Below are 23,555 nucleotides of genomic sequence, written 5' to 3'. Positions count from 1 at the left end.
TTTAGCCTGTGTACATCCGCTGAATTTTGGATGAAACTGGAGGATGACCAGACAGATCACCAAGAAGCCTCAAAAGACCAGCAAATAAGCCAAAGCAGGTCATGTGATTTGTCCAGAGCAATGAAGCAGCTTGACCTGGCTCTCCTCATCTTCTGTCTTGACATATCCACCTTGGTGTGGATGTATTCCTAGGATCTCCCTTGGCCAGTTCTGCAGGAGGCTGGATTGACAACAACATAGAAGTAACAAGTCATACTGACAGGTAGCTGGTGTTGTAAGATCATCAGCGGACCAGATCTGTGCAATGCACACAAAGTATTCTGGCACTCTTCTGAGAGCCTTTTTTTCTTCAGAGTGGGCCTGGAATTGTTGTGTAAGATGCCTGATGTGGACAACCAACATACTTGTTGCCTGGTACAGATAAATTTGCGACCTTGTTGCAGGATTCGCTGCTGCAGACCAGAAACTGAGAAGAGCGTTAATCAAAGATAATAGGTGGACTGCAAAGTTTGATCGGCACTGTGATATATAAACTTATTTGTGTCGGTCTGTGTTTTAGTATATATATGCATAAATTGGTTAACTCTGTTTTTTAATGGTGTATCTATTTACATTCTGTATAGCGTGTATAGGACATGTATTTCTTTTTGGTGGTGGTTGAAATGACCATGATAGAGTGGGTATGACCCAAAGCTGTTAAATATTAAGGGTTATTCATTAAATGTTTGGCTGTCCACCAGCCTCAAAGACTCCCTTTCTCTGTTCATGTGCATTTGGAATACCTGATGGCTTTAGATACCAGCTATGCATGGCAAGAATGTGTTGATATATTCCCATTCTTCTAACTTAAGAATGCAATATATTATCCTTTCGATGCGCCACTGCGACTGATTTTTTAGTAGCCGTTAAGCAAGTTTTGAAAGTGGGGATAAAGCCCTCCCATGTTGGTAAAGCTAGGGAGACAACCTATTGTGTGTTTATAATCAATATTGTCAATTTGCTGGAAGCCTGAGCATTACGCTTAGTAAAGCTGTAATACCTGCCATGTAATCATCCGTAAATTGCAGTCTTTGCTAACATAATTCCCGATCACTGAAGCTTTCTCTTGTTTATTTGCAGGGTATTCTGGGACTCTACCGAGGTTATAAAAGCACAGTATTAAGAGAGGTAACACGTTCCCCCCCTCCCCTTTTAAAATGATCTATGTCTTTTGGATTTCCTTCAGTTATTTCTTTTTCTCCAGATGTGTTATGGTAGTAATACATCTGAAATGGAAACGATGAAATTTTGTAAGCAGTTCTCACTCGTGCTTCCCTTTACCTGGCCCTCTCGGACAATGCCTCCTTTAAACTTCCATCTCATAGGGAGAAAGAGTCAGTTCAGATTGAAATGGAGAGCCTATGCTGGATCAGGCCCATGGCCCATTTGGTCCAGCATCGTACTCTCACAGTGTCCAGCTAGATGCCTGTGGGAAGCTTGCAAGCAGGACATTGGAGTGCAGCAGCACTCTCCCTACTTGTGATTCCCAGAAATTAGTATTCAGAGGAATGTCGCTTCCAACAGCCAAGGGAGAATGTAACCATCCACCATGGATAGCCTACTCCTCCATGAATCATCTTACTGTCTGAACTACAGGCCACCCAAGGGCATGTATTTCTATTCCATTCAATGGGTCTGCATAGGACTGGCACTGAGGACCACCTGTCATTCTTATAATGACCAGCTGGGTTCAGCTCAGATTGCCTGAGGGTGAAAGTTGGGGCAGATCCAAAGGCTGCTGGTCTCTCAGCAGAGGTGAGGCAGTGGCCATGTTTCTTTACTCTCCTGTTCTGCAGCTCAATAGAGCGGCTGCTACTAAAGGACAGCGGAGGGGCTCCTGTGCCTCAAATGGCGCCTCTCGCCATTGTACCGTGAGCCCCTTTAGTACGATTAAAAACAACAATACGAACATCGGCTCCCATCTTTGTTAGGGACTATGGTAATCTCCAGGACGATCTACTGCATTTTCCTTTTATCTGGGCTCCTTGTTACTTTGGGAGCGGCCGCATTGTTCCAGGGTGAACTCTCCCTCAGGCGCTGTTGATGTCGTGTCAGGCACTCGCTGGCGATGCTTCGTAACGTCGTAGGTGAATAAGAAACAAAACACACAGGCCCGTGGGAGCATGCGAGAACAACGTGCTTCAAAGAAGTTGTCTTGGCATCTGGGAAAAAGTTTAAAACCTTACATAACAACAACCTGCTGGATCAGTCCAATGGCTCATCCAGTCTGTGAGATCCACAAGCAGGACCCAAACACAAGAACATCCTCCTGTAGCTTCCAACTATTGATATTCAGAATTATTTTTTTCCCTCCAGCCATGGGCGCAGAGTCTAGCCATTGTGGCTAGTAGGAATCAGTAGCCCTCTGCCCCTTGAATTTGAAAGCCACCTGGTTGGCTTCTGTGGGAGTGAGCGCCATAATTTAACTATGCACCGCGTGAAGATTCAGGCAGCAGGTTGGTAATCTGGAAGAAGAGAAGGAGCATAGTACCAGTATAATAGAATTATAAAGTTGGAAGGGACTATGAGGCTGATCTAGTCCAACCCCTTGCAGCGCCAGTGTGGTGTAGTGGTTAAGAGTGGTGGACTCGTAATCTGCTGAACCGGGTTCGCGTCTCCCCTCCTCCACCTGCAGCTGCTGGGTGACCTTGGGCCAGTCACACTTCTCTGAAGTCTCTCAGCCCCACTCACCTCACAGAGAGTTTGTTGTGGGGGAAGAAGGGAAAGGAGATTGTTAGCCGCTTTGAGACTCCTTTGGGTAGTGATAAAGCGGGATATCAAATCCAAACTCCTCTTCTTTTTGTCCAACGTGGGACTCAAACCCATGATTCTGGGATTAAGAGTTTCACGCTCTAACAATTGAGCTACGCTTCCCCTAATCTCAAAAGTTGTTTCCTCCCTATCCCTTCTTTTTCTCCCTCCATTATTTTTTTTTGAAGAATGGGGCCATAATACCGCATTAATGAAAAATAAAATGGAGTAACAACAACTTGAACAAGCTCCCGATTCTTCAACTAGCACATAGTTTATACTGTTGTCTGAAGTGCTCGTTTGCTAGCATTCCTTCCAAAGTTTATTTATTCCTTTAAAGCCAGGGTAGGCAGCGTGGTGCCCACCAGAAATTGCTGGACTACAACCTCCCCCTCCCCCTCCCTGAGCCCAATGGTCACCTTGACTGGGGATAATGGGAGTTGTAGTCCAACAACATTTGGGAGGGCCTCACAGGGACTATCCCTGCTTTAAATGCTTTCTTCTGTGCACGTACAGACCACCTCAGGCTTGAAACAAAACAGCAGGAGCTCCCTGTCCTGTGTAAATACTATCATATAACAATAAGAAATCCCACGCTTAGTCTAGCTCTGGGTAGTGGGGAATGGTGATGAGGGTTTCTTTGTTCTCGTACCTCTGTGTGTTGGGGGGGAGGGGAAGAGTTATTTGTCTGAAGAGGTGACACCTGCTTTTCTCAAACGTAACCCCCGCTATATCTTCATCCTGTACTTATTTTCTGCCTCACTAAGCACATGTTACTTGTTGCGATTTCATCTGGTTTCAGGCAAGGAAAAGAAAAGAAAAAGGGCAACAAGGCTTTTTGATTTCTCTGAGAGGTTCTGAATAAATGAATAAAATGCAACTGCCAAAGAATACTGATTTATTATTATTATTTTTTGGCATACTAACTGATAGATAAAACGCACGGCTGCTACTGGATATTATTCTCTCTTTCTTTCTCTCTCTCTCTCTAAAAAAAATATGTTTTTTGATATGTGTCAGGTTGGTAATTAATTTCTGGTTGGGTCTCTTAGCACAGTTACGTATGTGACCCTGCCGAGAAAAACTCTTGGGCACTCAAAATGGCGACACCTTTTGTGGCCCTTTCCGTTATGTGAATTCACAAAAGGTCCTTCAGAGCCATTTTCAGTTGAAATATTGCTCTCTGCACACCAAAGCTTAAACATCTACCTTAATAGAATGAATAACAAATTATGGTTGAATGAGATTCACTTTCACTTCAGATTGAAACAAATCATGAATGACCGGCTTCTCTTAAATTTAACTCCAGCTTTGTGTCAAAATGGCACTCTTTTACTGGGCATGTAATGAACAAAAACAGTTGCGCGCACACACACACACACACACACACACACACTTGTTGCCCAGGGATTTCTGCACTGAATGGGAGACATGTTGTGAACTGTTAGATACTTCACTGTTCTTTTTCTGCACTAGTTTCATAACTAGATGTGGTAGGAACCACACACTTCTCCTCTTTTTCCTGTCCCTGTTTATCTGAGGAGAAACAAAATCCAGCATGATGTCAATGCAGCCCAGCCAATGGCAGCCAGTGAAGTGTCCTGGAGGCGGAGACCTTGTCACAAGGTTGACCTTGAGCTACATGGTGCAACTTTGTAGGTGTTACCAAAACCGGGAGAGGGAACGTGGTGATGCTGTCTTTGGCAGCACATAAGCAGCTCCCATTGCATGTAATTCAATTTAGTTATCTATTTTTACGTCTCCGAGCCTGCCGATAACATTTTCTCCAGGTTCCTGTAGCAGCACAGTTAAAACCTGGAAGATGACAAGGCGAGCAAATTACACCTAAGCATCCTAAAAAATGTTCTTTTGGCTGCTGCTTAACCAATCCCATGCAAATACAGCAGTGCAGAAATGAAGTTTAGTTAATCGGGAAGAATGGGTGCTTTATGAAGGTGCTGCAGGCATTGGGAATCCAATCGGATACAACAGAAGTGGAGGATTTTGACGCAGCTTTGCGTGAATTTCCAGGACTGCGAAAGCAAAGCGATGTGTGGGGTAGATCTTGTGCAAAGTGTGAGCATACTGATAAAGCCAGTTGTACAGGGAATTGTGCATTCATGATCTTGCAGTTTGGTGATGACATCTATAGCTCCTCTGCTGAAAGTTTATCCTAGTAAGCTGAGCCAGGCTTTTCCATTTCTGGAGAATTCATTTTATTAACTATGACCAAGGAGAACATCTGTTAAAATTCCATTACATTTAGTTCATGGGAAAAAGGGGGCAGTAAAGGAGGGAAGCCCTCTCCGATCCTAAATTCTCCTTAGACTTTTCTTTTTTCCTCTGAAGCGAACATTCTTTTAACAGATGTCTGAAATGGACATTATAATGAATGAAAACTTAGCATTGAAACGAGCCCTTTACACAACTGCAGCTTTCACTGTGGTTTAGGTGTAATGATTTATTCTGCATAGTAATAATGCAATTAACGCTAACACATCTTGTGTTATTTAAATTGCTTTAGCCATTGCTGCGAATCTGCATTAAGCCTTCTCAGGGACCTCACCCCCCCCCCGGTGACTTAAATTTTTTTAATTTTTTTCCCCAGAAATGCATTGAAAAGACTAAAATGTATTGCTGGCTTACTGAGCTGTTTTCCCACCCCCACCCCATACCAGGTCTAACTTTGCTCCACCTGCCCCCACCTACTCACTGTCCCCTTGGTCACGAAATGGTGAGGGTGGTTACTGTCTGTACCCCCCCCCCCCCGGAAGTATGTAAAGCTGCAGAAAGAAGTTGGAAGAGTGATTCTTTCCCCCCATTTCCTCTTTCAACTCTCTGTGCTTTTCCAAGCTCATATTCATTCAATTGGTTCTGACGGGGTTGTTTGGAAAACCAATGTATGTGTGTCAACATGTACTTTCTCTTTCTGTGTCCCGGGGGGGGGGTTGAGTGGGGGTGTGTGATCTGGTAAGGTGGGAGGCAAGGAACCAAAAGACGGAGTCCGCAGCACTTGCATCAAGGTCGAAATGCACCCCCAGGCCTAAAAATGTTGGTGACCTTAGCACAACACGTTAATCCGGAAGGTTTTTTTGTTAATTGGAATTTAAGTATGACTGAGTATGGAAGGCACCAGACGAAAACTGTGAAAATCTGTGATTCTGGAGCAGGCATAGGCAAACTCAGTCCTCCAGGTGTTTTGGGACTACAACTCCCATCATCCCTAGCTAACAGGACCAGTGGTCAAGGATGATAGGAATTGTAGTCTCGAAACATCTGGCAGCCTGAGTTTGCCTATGCCTGTTCTGGAGCAACAGAAGAGCAGGTACAATCCTTGGAAGAAAAATCTTTTCCTAAAGTGATGTGAGCTGTGATAGCTTGCTCCGGGCTGGCTTTGATTTTTATTCATATGATACTGAACCAAATAGGAAACACTGGAGGATTATTACAACTTAATATCTTTCAGATGCAGTGTTTGCAACTGCTGTGATCAACACGTGCGGTGGAATTCTATAGTAAGCATATGCAGATGGGCCATGAAACGAGAGCTGGGCTCATGTTGCACTTTAAATATACCTCTCCATATTTAACAGGTTGCCTGTATCAGGACTTTCTCTACAACCGCTGGGTCCCTAAACTTCTCCCCCTACACAACCAAATAAAGAAACGGCAACGTAGGTTTGCTGGGCCGCCACTCCACTCAACCCTTTGGCTGTACAGTGGTACCTCGGGTTAAGTACTTATCTCATTCCAGAGGTCCGTACTTAACCTGAAACTATTCTTAACCTGAAGCACCACTTTAGCTAATGGGGCCTCCTGCTGCTGCTGCGCCGCCGGAGCACGATTTCTGTTCTCATCCTGAAGGAAAGTTCTTAACCTGAAGCACAATTTCTGGGTTAGCGGAGTCTCTAACCTGAAGCGTATGTAACCTGAAGTGTATGTAACCCGAGGTACCACTGTATAACTATGTTTGATATGAGTTGCATGTGTGCAAAGACCCGAAGGCAAACAGTGCAGTGCCACTTTGGCTTTGGGCTCATTTTGTGGAATCATAGAATTGTAGAACTGGAAGGGACCACTAGGGTCATCTAGTCCAACCCCAACTTGGGGCTCAAACCCACAACCCTGGGATTCAGAGTCACATGCTCTATTTCATACATAACATTGGCTTCAAACATGAAAACTTTGGAGAAGCAGCTTCTAATACAGTATGGTGGATTTCATCACCGCAAATTTAGCCCCTCATAGGGTTATGAGTGCCTATAAGAACATGACTGACCTGAAAAAACACTGGAACCACCGACACTTGATTTCCATTTTTCAAAAGGCTAACATGATGTTGATGTCACCCATGAATTGTACCACAATTTAAATAACTGCATGAAATGGGCAGGAAGGTTTGTGGCCTTTGGATGTTGTTGGACTACAGTTCCCATCAGTGCCGGCCAGCATAGCATGTCAGGGCTGATGAGAGTTGTAGTCCAACAACAGATTCTCTACCTCTTGTGTAAAACATTTCCCCTCCTGCGCCGAGAGGCACAGTTTTCATTTTCAGTGACACCATCTTTTTCATGTTCACAAGGAGTTCTTAGTACGTGGGATTTAAAAAGGAATTTTCTTCCATGGAGCAATGTTTGCTCTTGATTTAAGTTGGTGGAAAGCTTCCCATTTACTTCCATTTGTTCAGATTTAAGTTATCTCTGCAGGCATACTTGCTTCATGCACCAAGGATCGGGACCTTAGATTCTTCGTCAAGCAACCAACATTTTTTGGGATTTCCAAGGAATTTAGACCAACTGTCACAACACTGAGAGAGGAACGTGGAGGTGATGGGTGGATTGAAGAGGCAGATTTGGAATCTGAATACACTGTCAGAAAAAGAAAATGGTGCAGAAGCTTCCCTTAAATAGGTATTGTGTCCCAACTGGGACACAAACTGCTCCCTCCATCCTCCTCCTCCCTGTGTGAATTGACTTCCTTTCCAGGTTAGAAATAACTACCATATTTTTTGCTCTATAAGACTCACTTTTTCCCTCCTAAAAAGTAAGGGGAAATGTGTGTGTGTCTTATGGAGCGAATGCAGGCTGCACAGCTATCCCAGAAGCCAGAACAGCAAGCGGGATTGCTGCTTTCACTGCGCAGCGATCCCTCTTGCTGTTCTGGCTTCTGAGATTCAGAATATTTTTTTTCTTGTTTTCCTCCTCCAAAAACTAGGTGCGTCTTGTGGTCTGGTGCGTCTTATAGAGCGAAAAATACGGTATTTAATATGTCTGAACAGCTGCGACTGCAGTTTAGCTTCTAAACCAGAGCCTGAAGAATAGTCATTTGGGTTTCAGTCTCTAGTTTAGAAGCAATCTAGAAGAACCTTTTGCTACACTGGGACACCTGTTGCCGTTATCGTTGACCAAAGGAAAAGGTATGACCCCAATAGAGTCTACTACTCCTTTGTTCCCAGCTCTGTTTAATGAGATATTTCAACTGGAGATTTGGGAACCGTTTTATGAGCTAAGTACAGTGGTACCTCTACTTACGGACGCGATCCGTTCCGGGGTGCCGTTCGCACCCTCAAAAGTCCGTAAATAGAGCGCCGCTTGTGCGCGTGACGTGAGAGATCGCTCCTGCACATGCACGAAGCAGCGAACCCGGAAGTAAACACTTCCGGGTTTGCTGAATTCATAATCTGAAAAAATGCAACGTGAAGCAAATGCAACTCGAGGTATGACTGTATGTGCTCTTCCATATATTAATGCCTCCTTTGTAAAATGCCCACTGCCTCAACTTTTAAGCCAAGCCGTGAATTCTGTATTCAGTCTGTAGTGTGCCTAAATAATTTGCTTGGACTAGTTCATTTTGAAGGTGGAGGTTTATTCAACATGGAAAATTTAGCTGTTTGCTAAAGGCAACAATTTTGTATCTTTAATTGTAAAGCCAGTTTGAAGGCTTTTCAGTCGTGGCGTCTCATTGCACTAAAAACAACAACAAGAAAACGAAGTAGGGTTGAGTGACAATTTCTTTACAATACTCTAGAGGGTGCCTGATGTCTGTGTTGTTTGGAGGTGCTTAAAACCACACATTGGAGAAACCTGTTCAATCTACTTTATCCTTCGCTTTACTTTTCGTAGAAGAGAACTCCATATCAAACTCAACTGTGGCTTGCTTGACTGAGGGCTTTAGAAATAAAGAAAGCAAGCAAGATGTGGATTACTATGATTTATCAGATTGGTTTTCAAACAGCTGAATTTTCATGGGAAGCGGGTAAAAGAGTCTTCCAAATCTTTAGTTCTTGCCTCACTTTTGAAACACCATTTAGATAGTAATCCCAAATCAGATGATCTAAAAAAACAAATTGGGATGAATTAGATAGCAAGGGCCACCTTTAGCCTGCTAAAAAATGATTTTAGCTTTAGTCTGCTTTAAAAAAAAAAAAAAAGCTCAACAGCTGTTTTGTCCAGATTTTCACTGTTTGAAATATGGCAACCCTAAAACCTTGTGAGCTTCACCCCCTCCCGTAAACTGGATTTTCAGTTGTCTCCAGCTGTAGTTGAAGCTGTAGAGCAATTGAGGTTGTCTTTCAGAATAATCAGTAAAAAAAATTTCAGTGAGCAACAATTCCCTTGAAACTGGTCACCCCGCTCCCATCCCCGGTGCAACCTGGGGTAGATTTTGTGAACGTTAAGAAGCCAATTAATTGCTAAATACTGATTTAAAAACATATTTTAGGTGACTTTTAAAAGTATGTTTTGAAAGTGGTGTTGTTTCAGAAGCTGCTAATTTGTGTGAAAACAATTACATAAGTTACTCAAGTAGTCTGGCCAGTTCTCCTCAAAAGTAATCTTAATACCTGCCGATTTTCAACTGAAAATTAATTTCAAGCACCCTTAAATCCCCCCCCCCCAATTTACCCTTGCCAGTCATCTTTAAAGGATATTTAAGGCTGATATATGGGGGAGCTAAAGTTGAAAAAGGCTGATCTGGACTGAATCACCTCATCTGATTCAACTGGTGCATTAATCTGTGGAGATAGTTAAAAACTACAAGTGACAACTCATGAGAGACTTACTAGGTCCACAGAAGTTACAACCCTGCAAAAAAAATTTTTTGTACTTTCCTGCAATACCATGCCCACTGAGGACAAGGGGAAGCCCCCTCCCCTGTGAGCAGCATAGAAATGCCTGCTTCTTGCCTCTTAGCAGTAAAACACTAAAAACAAAACAAGCAGTTTTTGTATTACACAGAATGATGGAAGTGTATGAAGCAATCTCCCAGTCTTCTAGCAGTCTACAGGATTTCCATCATGGTTATAGAGAGTCTTTCCTTCCTTGTGGCTTGCATGAAACTGAAGTGGGCTAGTAGAGAAGGGATATGGTGGCCTAATTTTTCCTCAACCGGTGTGCTTGCTTGTCTGCAAGGAATTCTTAGTCACCTATAGCTACCAAGTGAGCTGTTTAATACAAGATTGGCTACCTGCCGGGGATATTGGAAAGCTTCAATAGATCAACTGTTTTAGATAGTCACTTCATAACATTCCAAAATTTCCTGCCTCCTTTGTGCTCGCCAGCATAACTCTACATTGGTACCTCGGGTTAAGAACTTAATTCGTTCCGGAGGCCCATTCTTAACCTGAAACTGTTCTTAACCTGAGGTACCACTTTAGGTAATGGGGTCTTCTGTTGCCGCTGCGCCGCTGCGCGATTTCTGTTCTCATCCCGAAGCACAGTTCTTAACCCAAGGTACCAATGTATTTCTGGGTTAGCAGAGTCTGTAACCTGAAGCGTCTGTAACCCGAGGTACCACTGTATAGGATTTGACCAAGCAATGAAAGTAATTGGATTCTAGGGCACTTTCAGGCACGAAAGTAGACTGTCTAAAACAGTTCAGCCCGGACACTGAGATCCAGCACCGAGGGCCTTCTGGCGGTGCCCTCACTGTGAGAAGCGAAGTTATGGGGAAGCAGGCAGAGGGCCTTCTCGGTAGCGGCACCCGCTCTGTGGAACACCCTCCCATCAGATGTCAAGGAAATAAATAACTATCTGACTTTTAGAAGACTCCTCAGGCTGCCCTGTTTAGGGAGGTTTTTAACGTTAGATGTTTTATTGTATTGTTAATATTTTGTTGGAAGCCGCCCAGAGTGGCTGGGAAAACCCAGCCAGTTGGGTGGGGTATAAATAATAAATTATTATTATTATTATTTTCATTAACATTAATTTCATCCATGTTTCAACGTGTCTTATTTCAATGTATCTCTGCTTGAATAATAGCGGTCTGGTTTCAAGTATCATTGTTGAGTACAAGGTCTAAATCTGTACAGTGGTGCCTCGCAAGACGAAATTAATTCGTTCCGCAAGTTTTTTCGTCTTGCGAGTTTTTCGTCTTGCGAAGCACGGTTTCCCATAGGAATGCATTAAAAATCAATTAATGCGTTCCTATGGAGACCGCTTGCCAGGCTGGCGGTGCGGAGAAGGGCTTTTCTCCCCACCGCAAGCCTTCAGCACAGGTACGGGAACAGAGGGGAAGGCGCGCAGCGCTTCTCCTCTGTTCCCGGGGCTTGCGGTTGGAGGAGGGTTTTTCCTCCCCACCGCCAACATTCAGAACAGCATTCTGAATGTTGGCGGTGGGAAGGAAAACCCTCCTCCCACCGCAAGTCTTCAGGACAGCCTTCCGAAGGCTGCCGGTGGGGCGGAGAGACCTCCCGCCGCCAGCCTTCGGAGGAGCCTTCCGAAGCCTGGCGGGGGGAGGAGGTCTCTCCGCCCCACCGCCAGCCTCGGACAGGTACGGGAACAGAGGGGAAGGCGCACAGCGCTTCTCCTCTGTTCCCAGGGCTTGCGGTGGGAGGAGGGTTTTTCCTCCCCACCGCCAACATTCAGAACAGCATTCTGAATGTTGGCGGTGGGGAGGAAAGCCCTCCTCCCACCGCAAGCCTTCAGGACAGGTCCGGGAACAGAGGGCAAGGCGCGCAGCGCTTCTCCTCTGTTCCCGGGACTTGCGGTGGGAGGAGGGTTTTTCCTCCCCACCGCCAACATTCAGAACAGCATTCTGAATGTTGGCGGTGGGGAGGAAAGCCCTCCTCCCACCGCAAGCCTTCAGGACAGGTCCGGGAACAGAGGGCAAGGCGCGCAGCGCTTCTCCTCTGTTCCCGGGGCTTGCGGTGGGAGGAGGGTTTTTCCTCCCAACCGCCAACATTCAGAACAGCATTCTGAATGTTGGCGGTGGGGAGGAAAGCCCTCCTCCCACCGCCAGCCTTCGGAGCAGCCTTCTGTAGGCTGCTGGTGGGGCGGAGAGACCTCCTCCCGCCGCCAGCCTTCGGAGGAGCCCTCCGAAGCCTGGCGGGGGGAGGAGGGCTCTCCGCCCCATCGCCAGCCTTCGGAGGAGCCCTCCGAAGCCTGGCGGGGGGAGGAGGGCTCTCCGCCCCACCGCCAGCCTTCGGAGGAGGTCCGAGGACAGTGGGGAAGACGCGCTGCACTTCCCCGCTGTCCCTGGAGATTTCCCTATGGGCTTTCGTCTTGCGAAGGAAGCCCATAGGGAAATTCGTTTTGCGAAGCGCCTCCAAAACGGAAAACCCTTTCGTCTAGCGGGTTTTTCGTCTTGCGAGGCGTTCGTCTTGCGGGGCACCACTGTACTGTGAGAGCGGCTGGACCTTCTTTAACTGCAAAGTTATTGCTTAAAGAGATTGATTTAAAATTTGCATTCTACAAAAGGCAATGTCTTCTATGAGAATTAATGGGAAGAGTACTGTTAATGTTGCATAACCTGCACAAAAATGACTTCATTCTGGCACTCCATCAGTATAATTATATGTGTTTTTGTATGTTTGTATATGCGATAATATCCTTGCACGTGTACTATTCCCAAATCCCCCTCACAGATGACTACACCTTTTCCTGCCTTCCCCCCCCTTTTCCCTTCATCCCCTTCTTACCAAGAAAGGATCACAGCCATCAAAATTGGCAAGCGTTAAGCATGATAATTAGTTCAATACACTGACCAATTCTCTGAATTACAAGTTCAAAGGAACATGTGGACATGGATGAAATCAGATTTTGGCATTTCTCACTCTGATTGTTCCAGGACACTTGGAGCTTCTTTCATCTGTAAATAACTGATGGGTTTTAATGCCTGGCTCAAAATACTTCAAACACGTTTTGCAAAGTTTTGTTTTTAGTCTTAGAACTAATTTTATGTCACAGCTTTGAACCATATTAATGAAATTATTCATGTTTTTGTGATTTCAAGGAGTGCTTGTGGATTTTTTATTTTTTATTTTAATTAAGAAGCTTTTTACTCTTGGATTAGTATGCAAGGCATATGTCTTTGTACTGTGTTATATGTTTCCCCCAATTCGTTAGTTTAAAAGGCCAGATGGTAAATTCAAAATATTATTTCTTAATCTTTATTTCCACCCACCCCCTTCTCCAAGGAGCTCATGCTTCCCTCTTCCTATAGTGAGGTGCGTAAGACTTGAGATAGAGTCACCCAGTGAGCTTCATGGTTGAAAAAGGATGTGAACCCAGTTTTCCTCAGTCATAAGCCTTATTCTCATCTTCTAAGCATGTTTGCTGGATGCAGAGAATGCATGAGAACATAATAATAGCCTGTTGGGCCAAGCCAATGGTCCATCTAGCCCAGCATCTTGTTCTCACAGTGGCAACCGGGTGCCTGTAGGGGAGACCAGGGAGCAGAACGTGAGCGCAAGAGCACTCTCCCCTCTCATGGTTGCCGGTGAGATTCTGTTCAACCCGGAGAGGACAGGGGCAGAAGGTGTGTGCAAGACTTACAATGGCATGTATAACTTTTATTCCATGTGATCAGGAACCCTCTGTGATCACTGCCCCCACCCCTTGCAAACAGTGAAAACAGGGCTACAGTAGTAGTAATAATAATAATAATAATAATAATAATAATAATAATAATAATAATAATAATAATAATTTATTTATACCCCGCCCATCTGGCTGGGCTTCCCCAGCCACTCTGGGCGGCTTCCAACAAAATATTAAAATACTGTAATACATCAAACATTAAATGCTTCCCTAAACAGGGCTGCCTTCAGATGTCTTCTAAAAGTCTGGTAGTTGTTGTTCTCTTCCACAGGGCGGGTGCCACTACCGAGAAGGCCCTCTGCCTGGTTCCCTGTAACTTGGCTTCTCGCAGTGAGGGAATCGCCAGAAGGCCCTCAGTAGAAGGTCCGGGTAGAACGATGGGGGTGGAGACGCTCCTTCAGATATACTGGACCGAGGCAGTTTGGGGTTTTAAAGGTCAGCACCAACACTTTGAATTGTGCTCGGAAACGTACTGGGAGCCAATGTAGGTCTTTCAAGTCTTAACACCATACTGGCTCTTGCTTTCTTGAATCTTCTTTAAGTGTTACCTCATGAAAGTAGTGCCCTTCATTTAACGGCAGATTTGGGCTGAAAATTTGAAAAGGATTAAGCCCCTCCTGATGACAGAAAATTGAGTGGGTCACTGACCTTTAAGAGCTTTCTCTGCGATGTGCACACTCGAGTAAGAAGGTTCCCCAAAGGCAATACTGTGTTTTTGTAAAGGCGAGGTAACTTGAGTATGAAGAATAATGGCTTGCTTCGAAAGTGATAGGCTGTTTGGCTGTGAGAACCAGTTCTCAGACTTTGGTTTGTTTCAGCTGCTCTTGTTGATTTCAGTGGAACTGGAGCATTTTGTGGATTGGGGTTAAGAATTTTACAACAGTAGTGTATGCCAGTGTATTTCTCAAATGTGTGTCCCAAATTATTTGTGGGCTACAACTCCCATCATGCCTAGCTAGCAGGACCAGTGGTCAGGGATGATGGGAGTTGTAGTTCAACAACAGCTGAGGACCCAAGTTTGAGAAACACTGCACTAGTGGTTAAAACTTGTTTGGATCTTTCTTTCTTTCTTTCTTTCTTTCTTTCTTTCTTTCTTTCTTTCTTTCTTTCTTTCTTTCTTTCTTTCTTTCTTGGCTGATCCTAAACGGCCCTAATTTTTGCTTCCCTGGTCACAGGTGGTGAACCTGGAGGGAAGATTTCTCTAAGTGTTTTGGAGCGTTATTAACAGCGACATTCAGGGACCTGTTTTTTGTTTTGTTTCCCTTGCACCCCAGAAATTTCCAGTATTTTAATTTGGGTGATTTTGGCCAAAAATTTACACACACACACCACAAGCATTACAATATCTACAATGAGTTATAACTGGCGTGCTGTTTTTCTGCTGCTAACTTCCAGTGGTTGGATCTCATCTCTGTTCTGTCTTTGTTCTTACTGTTATTCCCAGCAGTATACCATCTGAGGTAATCATATTACAGCGTGTCAGCTGCAATTATAACTCCCCATATTTACATCTCTAGTCTCATCTGTGTTTACATCTATGCTTAGCTAGGCAGGGCAATGCACAAGTGGTGTGTTGGATGTGTCCTGAGCATAGAAAAAAGTACTGTACAGGTATAATGTCCCCTTCTAGAATCTACGCATGTACGGTGATTAGTTCTGATAATGCCCTTATCTGCTTTGCGGGTAGGATGAATACTGTTGTTCATATTTGGTCATACTTAGGCTGTATTCAGCCTGTAACTTATACTTAACCTGTGTTTAAAGCCATTTGTTTTAAGTCACCTTAAGTACAGATATATTGTAGAAAGGTGACAAATTAATTAATGTTTAAAGTAATCGTGCCTGGGAGCTGGCTTCAGTAAGGCTCCCAATAATTTGCCCAAGCAATTTTTGAAACCGTTAACCTTTTATTGGTTCCCTCACAATTCCTTCGAAAATGGGAAAGCCGCTGTTTGATTTTGATTTGTTGAAGGAATAAGTTCTTTAACAAGTTTTGGACAGAGTTCAGAACAAATTGCTTCGCTGACCCTGCTCCAGAGCAAAGTTTCGGTAATATGCTTAGAACTTGCTTCGGTTCATTCTCTCTCTTTCTTTTAATGGCAAAGTACCACGAATACCACAATGCATTGTCTACAAAGTAATAGCCAGGTGGGCATCTAGGGGAAAAACTGTGCAAGTAGAGGGAACATTCCGGAGTGACGTCATCCTGTTAGAATTCTTTTCAGCGTTGGAACAAATTCATCTCACACCTGCTATGCTTGGCAGCCAACTTCATTTCCATCTCACGGTGGAGTGGTGGAGGTGGGGGAAGGGGACAGAATTTAGAAAATACCTTTAGAGGGGTGCCTGTATATTTTGTGTGTGTGAATACACACACACACGCACGCACACACACACACAACACAGCACGTGGTATGCAAGGAAAGAGTGAAAAGAGAAAGAAGACTGAAAGAAATAAGATTCTGCCTTCAAATAAGATGGAAAGAGTGAAAGTCAGGGATTTAAGTAGTGGCAGGGCTTAGATATTCTCCCCCAGCCCCTAACCTCTTCTACAGACTGACTTTTTCCATGTGCGTAAGCAGGCAAGGCCTGCAAGCTACTGGGTTTGAGTTTCGAGGGTTCCTCTCAAGGTGTTTCTCATGGATTGTCTCAGTTTTATTCCAGGAATGAGTAAGAGATTCATTTTTCTCTTTCTCCCATCCCCGCTTCCATTTTTTTGTGTCTCTCCCTCTCAGCTGTCATTTCCCTCAGCCATCATTTGTCACAGTTCTCACCTCCACTGAGAATTCTTCAGAAATTGGGTAGAAACACCCGTAATTCATGTAACTGAAAACTAATTACTAATGTAACTATAAGGCTGTTGCAAATTGGCGGTCTTTATTTGAACCAGGAATATGGTTTGGGGGTTTGTGTGTGTGAGACATTTATTTTTGAAAAGCAGAAGGAAACGTATGGTAGATGGTTGGCTAAGGTGGGCATAAAGCGAGGTCACAAAAGAGGGACAGAGAATCCCATTAGATAGTGAAAGCTGAACACTGGAAAAGTTTGTAGCTTATAAGGTCTAGGATATTGCTTTGATAAAGAGAATCAGCACATGAAATCATTTCCTTTGCAGATTCACTGAAATTCTTCCATGATGTAAGGTTTATGTAAAACAGCCCCAGGTGGTACAAGAGAGGTACAACCATGGACTTTGGATAGCTGAAATCAGTGGTTGCACTTCTGGTTTTAACACAATGTTATTTTTATGTTTCACTTGTCAGTGTCTGGAACAAATAGCTAAAAGGGACCCCCCCCCCCCCGGTAATCTTCTATTTCTTTAAGACATGTTTTGTTGCGTGGAAAGAGAAACGCCATGTGGAATGCGTTACTTAACAACTAACAAGGCATTTCCCTTTTCTCTTTAATATAAAAATGATTTGAATTGTGATTTTTATATGAGGAATTGTTATAGGAAAGTCTCATCAGATGAGTGGATGGCAGGTAAATCCCAAGGCTGTGCGAAGCTGAATTTGCTGCTGCTGTGTTTACATTTAGCTGAAGGGGGTCATTTTTTAAAAAAAAAATAAAACCATCTTGTCAGTCAGTCAGTCAAATCCTTTTGCTTAAAACCACTGGCCATCACAATAAATAAAGAAATTCAAGCCATTTTGAGGTACGCTTTGGCATAACTGATCCCTAGCACGCCAGACCCAATGTTGTCCAAGGAAATTTTGTCTAAATTTTGTCCATTGGGCTGCTAATGCAAACAGAAACCTTATACTGTATGTAGTGTTATAACTAACATAACCAGGAAAGAATTCCAGGGGAATGTCATAATATGGTGCTGTTTCCCTGTAAAAGTCGATAGTAGAAACTTGCCATAAGAGGCCTTGCTCCAGTTCCTGAGAGTTTTGCAAGTTGACAGACTCAGTGCCAGCATCTACGTTCTGCTTCTCTAAGGATTGAAAAATGTACAAGCTTGTTAATTTGGTCATTGGGGTCTTTATTTTCTTTGCGTACAGCTTTTGGGCTTCAGCTAGGACCACTTTGCCTTTGCCTAGTGAAGGGTCATTTGCTTTACAAGTCTTTGATGCTTGCTATATCAGCTGTTTTCCTCCCAGCATTTATGGTACAGCTGTGTAGAGGCTCTTTTCATCCATCCATGCTGATAATTCATTTGAACTTAGGCATCCAAGAATTTAACCATTCACTTCCTGCAATTGGGGAAAGAGCGGTAGGTTTTGTAGATTAGAATTGTTCTCCACTAAGAAGTCCTAACATCGAGACTGAGCATATAAAAATCACGTTCGCAGATTGTGGGTTGTATCATACTTAGAGTAGACCCATCAGAATTAATAATGACTAATTTAACTCCATGGATTTCTGTGAGTCTATACTGAGTACAACTTACTTGGGTGAAACCCCACATTGTTTCTTCAGATAGTTATTACAGTACAAATCAGTGACTGAAGTAGTCTATAGAATCAAGGTTTTTGGTGTTGTGAATAAATGGTTTCATGGCACAGAGAAGGAATTTGTAAAAAGGGGGGGGGGGGAAAGTGGGGTATGGCTGCCCCAGCTATTGCCAAAATTGCAGTCTCACATTGAAAGTAGCCAAAGAGCTGGTGCTGATTATTTATGCAGATTGTCACTGATTAGTTTCTAATTTCCTACTTCGTTACAATAAAAAAGAGATGATTAATATCAATCACAATAGCAGTTTCTCCTGATAACCTTACATCATCAACTTCGATTCAAGTTAAATAAAACAACTTTGGGGGGGGGGGGAGAGAGAGCAAATGCAAAGAAACAAATAAACAAAAATCAAATGAATAACTTACACATTGTTATTCAATGACACCTAATACTGCATTAGCACATACGGCGTCTTGTACTTGCATGTTCTAATAAATTATGAAAGTATTTTGCATACTGTTACCAATGTTGTTAAATTTTAATCATAGATATGATGCCTTAGACCCATGATAGCCAATTCAGCAGGTGTATTTTACGAATTACACCTGATAGAAGCCAGTTGCAAGTTAGTTTGTTTGAAAGTAAAGTAAAGTATGAAAGTAAAGGTGCATCATCTTTAAAGATGATGCACCTTACAACTGGGCAAGCGTCTCGTGATGTTCCTTAAATTGATCATTATTCTCCCCCCCCAACTCATTTCCTTTTTTGGATTGCTTGCACTTGGCAACCTGCTTTTTCATTTTCAGAGTACTTCACATAAACTGTTTTAAACACATGCATCTACTTGTTCACCATAGATAGTACACAGATTTCTTGAGAAGTGCAGTGGTTTGTATCACCTAGCAGAATTCTGGTTGCTTGATTATATTATGTAGATTACACAAGGCAGACTCCAGCAGGGGTGTGTGCTATAAGGAGTTAGGTTTTAATGCATTTTCCCCCCTGACAAAATGTCTGCATATTTATTATATCACAGGCAAAATGAACATAAAAAGAGCCAACTGGATCAGGCCAACGGCCCATCTAGTACATGAAGGGCCAGGCCTCCCAATGTTATATCCAAGTGTTGTTGTTGTTTAGTCGTTTAGTCGTGTCCGACTCTTCGTAACCCCATGGACTAGAGCATGCCAGGCACTTCTGTCTTCCACTGCCTCCCACAGTTTGGTCAAACTCATGCTGGTAGATTCGAGAACACTGTCCAACCATCTCATCCTCTCTTGTCCCCTTCTCCTTGTGTCCTCCATCTTTCCCAACATCAGGGTCTTTTCCAGGGAGTCTTCTCTTCTCATGAGGTGGCCAAAGTATTGGAGCCTCAGCTTCATGAACTGTCCTTCCAGTGAGCACCCAGGGCTGATTTCCTTAAGAATGGAGAGGTTTGATCTTCTTGCAGTCCATGGGACTCTCAAGAGTCTCCTCCAACACCATAATTGAAAAGCATCAATTCTTCGGCAATCAGCCTTCTTTATGGTCCAGCCATATATATCCATATATATATCCAAGTGTAGCACTTGTTTTTTTTTTCCTATGGGAATGAATGGCAGCCATTTAGCGATGGCACAAGAAAAGAAAAATCACACGCAGAAGGAGCAAAGCGTATTTCTAGAAAAATGATAGTATATGTTAATGACATAGTCCAGCAATGGAGGGGCAAATGGGGGGGGGGCAAGCGCCTTGTGTTTTAGAGGGGGCACTTGTCTCCTGCCCCCCCCCCCCGGTGCTGCCCACACAGCCATTCACTTACATTGAAAGAAGTGACACTTGTGCACTCGGGTTCATTATTGTGATGGGTGTGAAACTACTCCCTCACCCCTGATAGCCCAGCAATTAAGAATTAAACCTACTCCTATCTAGGAAATCTGACCAATACTTTGTGTAGCCCCATCCTTGGTTCTGTTTCTTGGTTGCTGTAGTGCAGGGCATTTACAAAGCATTTCTGAGAACTCTGGGATTGCACACTGTGAAGATGGGCAATGGTGGACAACCTTCCCCAAAAGACAGCTCATCCACAGTTACTAACGTGTGAGCTACAGAGCACTCGCTTTCACATAAGGCACCACAAACATGACTGGTGCCCCATATAAGCTGAGTTGATACCCTAGAACATGCCCCAGAATTATTTTCAAGACTGAAAGGGCTCATCAACAGAATAATCCTTATAAGTTGCGCTTGCTTGGGCATGAAGGAGCTCGCAGGAAGCTTTAGGTTCTGGCATTCGCCTTTACACTGCCAGGAGAAAGACTCCTGCAGAGCTGAATTTCGGTTTGTATGAATTCTGGCTTGTTACTTAGAAAACTAGAAAGTGTGTTGTTAAACACACTGTTCAGTTTCTAAATAAGCTAACTCCAAACCCAGGTTTATGAAGCTGGCTTGTGAAGCGAACCAAAGAGCCAGTGTGGTGTAGTGGTTAAGAGTGGTAGTCTCATAATCTGGAGAACCGGGTTCGAGTCTCCGCTCCTCCACATGCAGCTGCTGGGTGACCTTGGGCCAGTCACACTTCTTTGAAGTCTCTCAGCCCCACTCACCACACAGAGTGTTTGTTGTGGGGGAGGAAGGGAAAGGAGATTGTTAGCCGCTTTGAGACTCCTTAAAGGGAGTGAAAGGCGGGATATCATATCCAAACAACAACAACAACTCCTCCTCCTCCTCCTCCTCTTCTTCTTCTTCTTCTTTTAAAACAGCAAACCCTGGTTCATCTGTAGTGGCAAGCAAGGTTTTGTGGAAACTGAAGCTAAAGAAGTCCTCATCCTGGCTCCATCAGTGTGTGTGTCAGGAGGGTGTTGCAGGAGCCAAAGACTTGTAGTGGTTTAACATTGCATGCAAACTGATTCTTCCACCACAAATATGGCTCCTTCTTTCCTTGGACCTTCTTGTTTTTCTTAGAAAATTTCCCTTCTTAAAATCTGTTGTTGTTGTTTAGTCGTTGAGTCGTGTCCGACTCTTCGTGACCCCATGGACCAGAGCATGGTCTTAAAATCTAGTGTCATGCAAATAGTGTTCCTTTTAATTACAAATGAGCCACTTCATTCTCACTAACATTTTGTAAATATTAGTCAGATTTTGTCCTCATTAAGTATCAACAATGACGGTATCACTCTCTTGCAAAATAACCAATACTTTGATGGCCAAAAACAACAATCTGAGTATAAGCAATATGACATATGTTTGTTGGGCCTCATGAATGTCAGCACTTCAGGAGCCAGAGAGGCAGGAGCAGCCAAGCATATTCAGTTTTGATTTTCAGGCAAATATATGTTGTCTTGCATGCTGTGCTACCTCTTCTCTCTTTGCATTAAAGAATTAAGGGTACAGTAGAGATTGTATACACAACCTTATGGTATTTAGTTCTCTGCTTGCAATGTTACTCAGATTTTTGTTTTTGTTTCAAGAGGAAATGTCTAGTCAGAATCTCCTTTCTTGTAATTTGAATCCATTGGTTTTGGTCCTACCTCTGGAGGAGCAGAAAACAAGCTTGTTCCATCTTCCATGTGACAGCCCTTAAGGTATTTGAAGGTGGATATCATATCTCCTCTCAGTCTCCTCTTTTCCAGGCTAAGCACACCCAGCTCCTTCAACTGTTCCTCATAAGGCTTGGTTTCCAGACCCTTGGTCATCTTGGTTGCCCTCCTCTTGTTTGTGGTGCCCAGAACTGGACACTGGACACCAGTTGTGGTCTGACCAAGGCAGAATAGAGCAGTACTATTCCTTCCCTTGATCTGCATAGTCTACTTCTGTTGCTGCAGCCTAGAATAGTGTTCTTTTTTTTGCTGCTGCATCACATTGTTGACTGATGTTCAGCTTGTGGTCTACTAAGACCCCTAGATCCTTTTTACATGTACTTCTGTCAAGCCAGGTGTGCCCCGTCTTATATTTATGCATCTGGTTGTTCCAGCCTTAATGTAGAACCTTACATTCATATGTATATTAGCTGGGCTATTAAGAGACAGTCCATTTTCCTCCCATATATCTTTATATATGCGGAATAAGTTGAGCATCTGAGGAAAGTGACTGCAGAGTTTCCTACCCTCCTGTAAGGAGACAAGTCTCTCTTGCAGGAGAGCAGTTGGCTGAGACCTACCAGCTTGCGCCCATCTGTTGGCAACCATTGTTTGATGTACACACTGCTTTTAGATACAGAAGGTTGTCATGTGTATGGAACATGTATTCCACTGGAGGAAATGAGCGTTGCCATCCACTGGTTTCAGTTTTCTTTATACTATCTCTCAGTGATATGTTTTAAAGTAAATTCAAGCTCTCCGTCGAAATCTGTTGGCCACCTGATAACATGTTTTGTGTACACACACACACACACACACACACACACACACACATGGTATAGCAGTTTCTTCTAAGGGAGGGAGAAGGTGGGTAAAACTAGCATGCTACTGAACCGCTGCCGGCTTTTAAAAAGTGTTCAGTAGGTTGTGGTTTGGTTTCAGTAATTTGGAAACAGATCTTTTCTTTCATATTAATTTTATGACCGATATGTGATCTGTGTTCATAGCAGACGAAATGGTTATGCAAAATATGTCACTGATGGATTCGTTTGGCTGAGGCCGTTTCAGAGGTGTTCATATTCACTCCTAAAATTGTTTCCCTTCGACATCCTTTCCTGCTGATGAGTTTGTGTCTGTCTCTCTGTGTGTGTCATTCATGTGGGTGGGATTGGTCCCGGTTTCACTACTTGATGGGAATCCTTGATTGGAAACTATGGCACACATAATTGGAATGCAAATGCCATTCAAGAGGCCAAGAAGTAACCTCAATGGACATTGCTGCATTTACAGTCAAAATGCACATACAATCAGTCCAAGTATGTTCCTAAAATATGCAGTCTACAATTATGTGTTGTAGGAGATGTAGTTCTCTAAACACTTCTCAGGTTGGTTTTGATAAAAGGAGAAAGACGGCAAATATTAATTCATCAATTCCTTATCTTGCTGCTGTGATTGCATGTGACTTATATCAACTACAGAAGATTTTGCATAATTTTTGCTCTTATTTCAGTCATCCACATGCTTAAATTTTGACTGACCAGTTTGGATAGATCTTGGCATAACTAATCTAATATGTATGCAGTCTATAGGCCAGGATGAATACCTTCCACAATCTACTGGACACAGGCAAGCTTTCCCTCTAAACTGTACAACCATGATTTTTTTGTTTCCCCCAATCTTCAATCCATACTGCATCTGGTAGGGAAAATTCCACCGTCAGTTTATTATGTCTTGCGTTCTCTGTATATGTCTGCCTGTTGCTGTTTCTTGACTCTCTTTCATTGCAGTTTGGGAGTTCCAACTCCTGTCCCTTTCATATCTGTATGGTAGCTAGAGAAAGTTATGACAGGCACAGCTTCATCCATTACAATGCTACTGTTGTGTAGGAAGCCACACCTCCTGGCACCATTCAGTTGGGTCCTGGGCCTTTCTCAAGGCTGGGCCAAGGTCAGGATTCAAGTACTGTCTGCGTATTTGCTGGGGAGCTTCGGTGTCA

At 43.5% G+C, this 23,555-nt stretch overlaps 1 protein-coding gene across 4 annotated transcripts in view; it reads left to right on the top strand.

Moving 5' to 3' along the window:
• Positions 1–23,555, top strand: part of SLC25A26 (solute carrier family 25 member 26) — a 116,737-nt gene that overhangs the window by 27,015 nt on the left and 66,167 nt on the right. For 3 of the 4 annotated variants that reach the window (XR_014165919.1, XM_081903265.1, XM_081903264.1), the window contains exon 5: positions 1,120–1,167. The exons of the other annotated variant lie outside the window; for it this stretch is intronic. Coding sequence is in view for 2 of the 3 variants with exons in the window: in XM_081903265.1 (XP_081759391.1) it covers positions 1,120–1,167 (48 nt within the window). In the remaining variant the exon portion in view is untranslated. The remainder of the gene's footprint in view (positions 1–1,119; positions 1,168–23,555) is intronic. 4 annotated transcript variants of the gene reach the window in all.

Source organism: Podarcis melisellensis (assembly GCF_964234715.1).
Source record: "Podarcis melisellensis genome assembly, chromosome: 2".
Taxonomy (NCBI): domain Eukaryota; kingdom Metazoa; phylum Chordata; class Lepidosauria; order Squamata; family Lacertidae; genus Podarcis; species Podarcis melisellensis.
Note: the sequence above shows the minus strand (reverse complement) of the source record. Positions and strands in the feature narration are given on the sequence as shown.